The 8601-nt window shown below is 36.5% G+C and overlaps 1 protein-coding gene across 1 annotated transcript; it reads right to left on the reverse strand.

Moving 5' to 3' along the window:
* Positions 1–1220: 1220 nt before the first annotated feature.
* LOC100803007 (probable protein S-acyltransferase 22) lies at positions 1221–8386 on the reverse strand. Its single transcript, XM_003516248.5, has 9 exons — positions 7527–8386; positions 7320–7433; positions 4502–4906; positions 4119–4187; positions 3968–4039; positions 3331–3459; positions 3083–3163; positions 2629–2811; positions 1221–2251 (listed from the first exon to the last, which is right to left on the reverse strand). Exons 1-9 carry the CDS (start codon positions 7566–7568, stop codon positions 1475–1477), a joined length of 1872 nt encoding a protein of 623 aa, XP_003516296.1. The 5' UTR covers positions 7569–8386; the 3' UTR covers positions 1221–1474.
* Positions 8387–8601: the final 215 nt, after the last annotated feature.

Below are 8601 nucleotides of genomic sequence, written 5' to 3' on the forward strand. Positions count from 1 at the left end.
TGACATGCTGATGCAATCACAAGTCACCTTTGTGCCTCAGCATCTAAGGCATAGGCAATACGCTTCGTGCGAGCCAAAAAAAAGCATAAAAATTAAAATTAGAAGCATACAACATTAATTAAACAATAAATTGAATAAATTAAAAGCATAAAAAAAATGAACACAACAAAAGTACGATTCCATTGTGTTTTGTACAATTACACAATAGAATCATATTTTCATTATGGTTTTTGAAAAATATCACAATGGAAATACGATTTCATTGTGTTACTAGGAAAATAACAACAAAATCGTACTTTTATTATATATTTTTTCAAAACAAAAAACAAATCACAAAGGAAGCACGTTTTTGTTGTGTCACTGAACCTAGAACACAACATACTCGTACTTATGTTGTGGTGTTTTTTAAAAAAAAACACAATAAAAATACGATTCCATTGTAATCCTCAACCTAGAACATAACAAAATCATATTTTTCCTTGTATATAAAAAAGTGGGAAAAAAAATTGTAGGGGTGCTTACCTTTTGGGCCAGGGATGAAGAGAACTAGAGGGAAAGTGAGGGGGGGAAGAGACACGAGAGGGAAAAGGGTGGTGAAGAATGGGTAGAGGGAAGGGGAAGAGATGAGGGGTGGAAAAAATGTATACAAGGAACATTTTATCTATTCCCACTACTTTTCAAAGTGATAGTAGGAATATCAATCCCCTTTTGAAATTGACCTCTTTTGGGTATTGTTCTTGTTGAATGTAATGATCCGAGCATATGTATATTGTTTACGGCGACCATTTTGATTTTGCACCCTGGGAGTGGCTACTTTGATTTTGAAGTTCCTTTTCTATTTTGCTAACAGGTTTATAAAATCAAAGTTGAAATTAAAAACTCAAAACTAAAACTGATTTGCCGCAGTGATGCTTCTAGCAACCGGAAGCTTTGACATCTGACATAAGATATTAGCCCTATTTAAATAAAGCTTTAAATAAACACTTATGAGAAAGAAAATAAATTAAATTTATCATTCAAATTAGAATTAACTTATACATAAGTTGAGCCAAAAAAACAAAACTTATGCACAAGTTAAAATTAACTTATGCACAAGCTAAAATCAATTTTTAGATAAGTTAAATTAGAAAATTTCTATAAAAATTCAAGTGCATAAATTGATTTGAAGTTATGAGAGAAACTTAATTTATTTTAAGATGAGAGGACCTGCTTGGTTAAAATTTTATCAAAATAGGGAGCAGAAAACAATATATTGGGAAACTCAATCAGTTACTGTGACCTAAAACTTTGTACATGGGTTCCCACTTCCCACTTAGCCTACCTCCAAAACTTTGAGGGGCATCAACTCAACCTCAAGAGGTGAGTTAAGGGTTGTTGAAGTTGAACAAGTACCTTTGGGCTCACAAATCAAAGAATGAACAATTCCCATCAATATAATCTGAAAATAGTTTTGTCTAATTAATACCCAAATTGGTCACAACTTTCTGCTATAAACCATGCTAGATGATGATTTTGTCTCAAAAGCTCTCTCCTCCTGATCAGCACTGAAGAGCAGATTAGTCCAATTTGTGGACCTCTGAACAATCCTGGTGGGAACCCTGTCACTATCCTCCCCACCAGAGGCCTCATATCCATCACTAGTTGACCTTGACAGAGGGATTCCCTTCAGGTTCGCAGTGGCGGCAGCAGAAAGACCAGCAAGCCTTCTTGCTTCTTCGGCTTCGGTCGTAGACACACGAAACGGGTGAATGTCAGGCGAGTCTAAACTGCTTTCAGGAGAGGAAGCAACAATCCCAGCTGAGCTTGACACTGCTTGACTTGGTTGAAATGCACTTCGTGCTTCGAGCTGGAGAAGCGCAAAACTAGATGTTCCACTGAAAATTTTGTCAGTGTTGCTGGCAGAAAATTTTGGCATGGCCTCCACAGGCAAGTCAGCAGGCAGGCGAATCCGTTTACCGGGCCGTCTTCTGTTGGTCTCGATCCTGGGGCTCATTCGCCGGCCACTGCTGCCTGAGTTGTGGTCTGGATCCAGCCTGAATGGTTCGTTATTATGTCTTGTCACAGGCTGAAGAATCTTCGATTTTTTTCTTGCTTCTGCAGCAGCCTTGGAAACCTCTTCTGCATTCAACCGCGCCAGGGTCCATGGACTGATTTTGACTGCTCCGGTATTCTTTTTCTTAACCGGCTCATCTCTCATTGTCTTCTTTCCCAGCGAGCTTACAGAAGCTGTTTCTGGGGGCACTACATCAAACTGCATAATGCAAATTGCAAACCATCACACAACATCCAGAAAGCTTAGATATATTTCTGAAGTCAATACATCACAGTCTTCAAGATACTATTTTTTATAGAATCATAAAACATCTAAGAAACTTACAGCTACACATCTTTATCATAGCCACATTTAATTAGAATGTCATTGTGAATTATGTTTTATTTAGTAAAATTTTCAGTAACTAAGTCATTCATTCAAATGATATTGTACCAGAGATACACATAAAAAATCCATGCAAATGTACTAGTGCTACAAATGGAAAATCGCATGAGAAGGAATTTCAGGCAGAGGTCCTATCATAAAATACAGAAACAAAACATTAACAAATAGCAGAACTGAAATGAAAATGTTACCTGATCTTCAAGGAACAGACGTGGGGGTGTGCACCATGCTCCACGATGGAATGTAGTAAAAGAGCTTGCACTGCTCATTCCAGTAAGGGAGCTAACAGGAGACATTTGGGGACTCTGCTGACCTCCAATACCTTGCTGCTCCTGCTCCCTCAAAGCTATGATGTAATCATATGTGGTGATTCCCTGAGTAGTCACACCACAATAATCATAATATTTAGTATTAAACAACTTCATTGTTATAAAATGAGATGAATTTGTCTCTGGGAAGCAAGGGGGCATATTTTGGTACAACTATCAAACTATATTTCCTATATGCTTTTGAATTTCTTTTTATGCCAGAGAGAAATTAGAGAGAAGAGAAAATAAATAAGTTGCCACTTGTATGCATGATTATATAAGATGCTTTTACAAGATGGAAGTAGGTTTTCTAGTGCCAAACAGTTGCCAAGCTTACCTTTTTAATGAGAAGAATATGAAAGAAAAACAGCTGAGCAAGGGGTAAGGTAGCAATCATAGCCAAAATGGTGCAAACTGCCTGTGAAAAGAAGAGGTTCATCACGCATAGCATTAAAGGAACAAGGGAAAGAAAGAAGTCAAAGAAGAAGTATAAATATTCAGTGTGCATAAGATGCATAGAAAACCAATTAAGCAATACACTAACCACCACATAATATATACCAAGAATGTAAGCAGAATACTCACCACCACAATAACGAAGGGAACCAGAGAGAAACTGCTCCCTAATTTGGAGGAGATATCCACAGAAAATTTCTTCTTCTCAACAAAACAGCAGATAAGCACAAGTATCCCAGTCAACCACTGAAGAATAAGCTGCAATCCCAAGCCCAAGGTGCACAAACCATGCACATACCTGTCAATAGTTAATAAATGAAAATGACTAGGAAATTAAAAATGCTTACTCTGGGGTTTTCTTCAGGTTTTGGCATGCTGCTTCCAACAAGTTGGGTTTTAGGATGGTTCAACTTTTGAGACTTGCTAGGAAGAATATCAAGTATTTTACAAGGAAACTAGGGAAATAAAATATATAAGCAAGCCTCTACTAAACCAAGCCATAAGTTCTCCAGAAGTCTAATACCATAGCTTACTAAGCTCTCATTTCCTAATCCAGTTCCAGTAGGATGGGAAACTAAAGTAGCCTCACAAAGGAATGAAGGAATAGTATTTTGAGAATAGAAGATTTCAGAAAGATGATCAGGAGAAGAATCATGTTTGAATTGTAGGGTATGGTTTTATACATAGTTGCAGATTTTAGAAAATGATGATGCAATGTTTGGACATGTGAATTATAAACAAAGCATAGGTGGAAAATCTTGCTTACCAAGAGGAGAGCAGCAACCATAAGGGTGAAAAATTTTCTGTAGTTCCTTTTCCCAATACAGTTGTTCAGCCACTACAAAACCATGGAAGCAACAGTCTTTCAGAGATATATCAACTGATAAGCAAAGAAAAGAGAATTCAAATTATCATACCCTGCAATGATGATCAAAGCGATCAACACACTTGTCACAAACTCTACAGTGCTTGCTATACTTGAAGACCTGAAACAACAGTATTCCCCAATGATTCAAATTTTTTTATTAACAAAATTGACAGAATGAAAACTCCAAGCATTGTTGTAATGCTAAAAATATATGCATTTCAAGATGAGCACTTGTAAAATAGAACTGATGACATTATGAAGTATTAGATCAAGGAATGCACATATGGTATATCTGAATTTCGCTTGGAGGATTGTTACCATAAAAATAGATCAAGAAATGCACGTGTTCACCCCCACTGATAACATATTACAGAATGTATTGTTACAATAGACTTGGAGGAACAAAGGTTTAGTCAAAATGCTTCTGCTCACCTCAACTTCACACAAACTGCAATAGAACATGCCATCTTCACTTGCTTGTTGTTCAGAAGATTCGTTACTTGAACTTGAGCAACCACAGATATAAGCACAAGGAGAGCAAACCAATAGAAGACAGGACGAAGAAGGTGATGATGCATTTTTCTTCTCAGTAAAAATAGAAGCATCTTTAAAACTTGCTTCAGTTCCCAATTCTTCCTTATCAGCCGATTTTGGTCCAACAGTTGAAGCATTTCCATCATGCATCGACGAAGTTGATTCCCCTCCTAGTTTAGAATTCTTGAGTCCATCAAGCTTTTTGCTATCTGGAATTTTAAGATATTTTTTGGACTTGAAAACCCCAGGATCTGCAGGATCAGATGCTGCGCACCAAATGTACAGTCCAAAGACACAAGTAATCTGGAAAGAGGAGAAGTATTAGTATTAGTACAACATGATAATGTCCTTTGTGTAGTTTAAGACAAATACACAGATAGTTCCCATCTTTATAAGTGTATACAATTGGTATCAAAATAACCATTTGTCACTCAATATTGGTAAAGTGTATTGCAACTTGCAAGCACATTCAAAGCCAGAAATATTCACCCACACAGAGTGATGCAAGGCAGTAGCAAGCTAGCAGCCCTAAAAAGGTCATAGTCATACAAAGGTCTAACAAAAATTGCAAACAGCAAGACAAAATATTAGAGAGCTGAACATAGGTTGCAAAAGCATATCAGCCTAGAAAAATTTATCCAGAATATAGATAATCAAGCATATTGTATTTATTGGATAGCGGGTATATATTGCTACCCACACATTTAATATTCCATTGGCTCTACGATTAAAGACTAACAATATACAAGTCAAGGATTGTTGTGAGTTCAGTTCATAAACCCAAGAATTTGTTCATTCTCCACTAGTGGATAGTTAAAGTAGTTTTTGGGTTCAAAATCTAAGATTGTGAATCTACAAATACAACAACAACCATTGCCAAGCATTTCTTTACTAGGTGAGGTTGGATACATGGATCAAATCAAACTACACCATAATATGATGCCGGGGGTAATAATTACAAATAGTGTGCAGAAACCAGAAGTTTACTAATCAACTTGCCAAATTATTCCTTCTTAACTAAGTGTTTGATGCAGATTACCCAACCCAATTCAAACATTATTGCAGCTTATGGTCCCATGGCTCATTGAGGAAAACAATTCATTTTACCAAGAACCTCTATAATGAAATCTTATAAGTTTCCCTAAAAGTCTCATTGAACTTAGTGATTACATAAATGCAAATTCCAAACTCTCAAGAGAGCACCTAAACCATTATCTGCAATGATCTCCAAACAAAACCACCATCAAGTTGCAACTGTTAGTGCTATGCTATGTTTAAACAGCCATACAAAACAGCTAATTTTTATAGTGCCCACATTTTCCATAATCTAGTATTAATAGTATAAAGTTGGCGTATTGCTCTAATTCCACATTTTTCTTAAAATCTTAAAACTGAAAGGTTCATGACGATGCTAATGATTCAGTTGGCATAATGACCAGCAGACAGAGCTATCTCTGTCATCCATGGATGTCATCGAAAAGCATACATAATAATTCCAACTTCCACATCTGCTTAAATGTCACCCATATTCAGACACTCACTGGCTGTACCTTTAAGCAGAATGTTGAAGCCATTGAAAAATTCAGAGTCACTCTCTTTAAGTAGCACATTCAAGGTATCTTCCATGAATGCGTCCCAGTTTTGACAAAGGAGGGTGGTGGTTGCCAGAATTATCAAGAAGGCCAAAAAAGGAATATGATAAGGACAATTCAGTGCCATCTTGGACTTCAAAAAATTAAATTTGTTTGAATTTTTAGAATAATTTCCTAACACATATTCATGTGCCTGGTTTGTCAACAGCAACAATATCTAAGCCAGCACAGTTTAAAGCCTTGGTTTCTAGATTACATATCTTCACAAGGCTGTCTCTCAAAATATTATTAAAAAAGGGATTTAATAAACTGGAAGAGGATAATTTAATTAAGGAGACATAACAAGCAGCCAATACATAATAGTTCCAAATACCACATCTGCAGACACAGAAAGTCAACTAAGTGGCAAATTGTCACCCATATTTAGACACTGACTGGTTGTACATTTAAGCAGAATGTTGAAGCCATTGCAAAATTCAATGTCACCCTCTTTATAAGTAGCTCATTCAAGGTACCTTCCATGAACATGTTCCAGATTCAACAATATCAACCTCCCTCCAAAGAGAGTGATGGTTGCCAGAATTATCAAGAAGGCCATAAAAGGATTCTGACAAGGGCAATTCAGTGCTATCTTGAACTTCAAAAACTTAAACTTGTTTGAATTATGAAAATAATTTCCTAGCTCATATGCATTTGCCTAATTTGACAAAAGCAACAAATATGAAAGCCAACACAGTTAAAAAGCCTTGATTTCTTGTTTATATATCTTCACAAGGCTATCTCTCAAAACATTATTAAAAAAAGCAATTAATAATTGAGAAGAGGATAATTTAATTAAGGAGGGCATATTAAGCAGCCAAATGGGCTACTCATAAGCTATCCAGAGACAGCTCCATACAACATTAAATTGAACACCATCTAAATGCTAACCCCAAAATAAATAAATAAATTTTTAAAAAATAGGAAAGGAAAAGGAACCCAGATTGGACATAAAGATTAGAGACGCATGAAACCAAAACCTTGAATCAGAAAACAACAATCACAGATCTCATCACACCTTCCACCAGCCCACATAAAATCAGTAAAATGAGCATAAAGTAGGTAAAGGTTCAAGATTGGGTTACCAGGGGTGTGTAGAGGCCCATTACAACATACTGATACATCTTCTTTCCAACAAAAGGAGCAAAGAACACATAGAAGGCAAACCCCAGAGCCATAAACACAGCAATAGCCACCACCTTCACACACAAAGAAAAATTATCAAAATGACAAACCCCCCACAAAAACAACAGTAACAAATCCTAAAAAAAAAATCAAAACTTTACACCCACCTGGAGAGGATGATAAGGTAGCTGCCACCCATTCTTCCTCATCTTTCAGTATGAATAAAAACCCAAACTCTGAAGGAGAAGTACAAAAGCACAAAAAACCACACACACAAATGCAGACAGCACCAACCAGAAAGAGAACTGTAGAGGACTGTTATCCTTCCACTTTCTTTCACCACTTTTCCCTTAAGTTCTTTTCAAGGGAAGAAGGGATGAAGAAAAACCAAAGTTTTCACTCTGGGACCAGCAAAAAAAAAAAAAAAAAAAACCTAACTTGCAATGACATGTTGGTACAAAGAGCTGGCAGAAAGAGATGTAACAAAGAGAGAGACAGAGAGAAAGAGAATGGGTTAGTTTTTTTTTGTGTGTGTGAGAGTGTGTAGAGTGAGCAAAGGTTTGTCTGGTTCACTCAGAGACAAACCTTACCCAGGTCATGGAAGATGTAAAGAAATGGCCTTTCTTTCTGGATTTAGATGTTGGGGTGCTTGCAAAGCTTTTTACTTTTGCAGAGAGAAGAGAATAGATCTCTATGCTATGTAGTGTGGTGGGAGTGTGAGTCGAATTGAGTTTGTTTTGTGTTTGATTTTTTTTTCCTTTCTTTTCTTTGCTGTGAAATTTACCTCATTTCATGACCCACCCCTTTTACTTTTTTGGGGTCTTAGCATTAACCTCTGTGTTGTGCTGTGCTGTGCTGTGTGTTAGACTGTTAGCACCTTTTTCCATAGGCAAAATCATGTGTTACTCTCACAAGCCACTCACTGCAATAACAGTTGTTTGTTTGGTTCTGCTTTTGTTAATTGCCAACAAACAATCACTTAAAAGCTTGCTCAGGAAAAACGCATACAACGCATTCTCTCTCTTCACTCTCTCTTTCTCTCTCGTACTTCATCGTATATTTAATGAATAAATTTGTAGTAGTAATAAATTGTATAATAAGTGTACTATAAGAATATAATTAAATCCAGCATCAATGACCAACTCACTGTTTTGTGTTTGACCAGGTTTGGCTTTCTTTATTATTATTTTATTGCTGCAGTTCCTTATACTGTGCAATGATACTAGGAAATTACTATGTTGG

Source organism: Glycine max, chromosome 1, assembly GCF_000004515.6.
Source record: "Glycine max cultivar Williams 82 chromosome 1, Glycine_max_v4.0, whole genome shotgun sequence".
NCBI lineage: Eukaryota > Viridiplantae > Streptophyta > Magnoliopsida > Fabales > Fabaceae > Glycine > Glycine max.

What these genes read in the sequence shown, in the direction of transcription:
- LOC100803007 (XM_003516248.5), bottom strand. Translation starts at nt 7,568, where the DNA reads ATGAGGAAGAATGGGTGGCAGCTACCTTATCATCCTCTCCAG. An exon ending in TGGTTGCTGCTCTCCTCTTG is followed by an intron (nt 3,460 to 3,967) that starts GTAAGCAAGATT and finishes TTGGGATTGCAG; the next exon opens with CTTATTCTTCAGTGGTTGAC. An exon ending in TTCCCTTCGTTATTGTGGTG is followed by an intron (nt 3,164 to 3,330) that starts GTGAGTATTCTG and finishes TTCTTTTCACAG; the next exon opens with GCAGTTTGCACCATTTTGGC.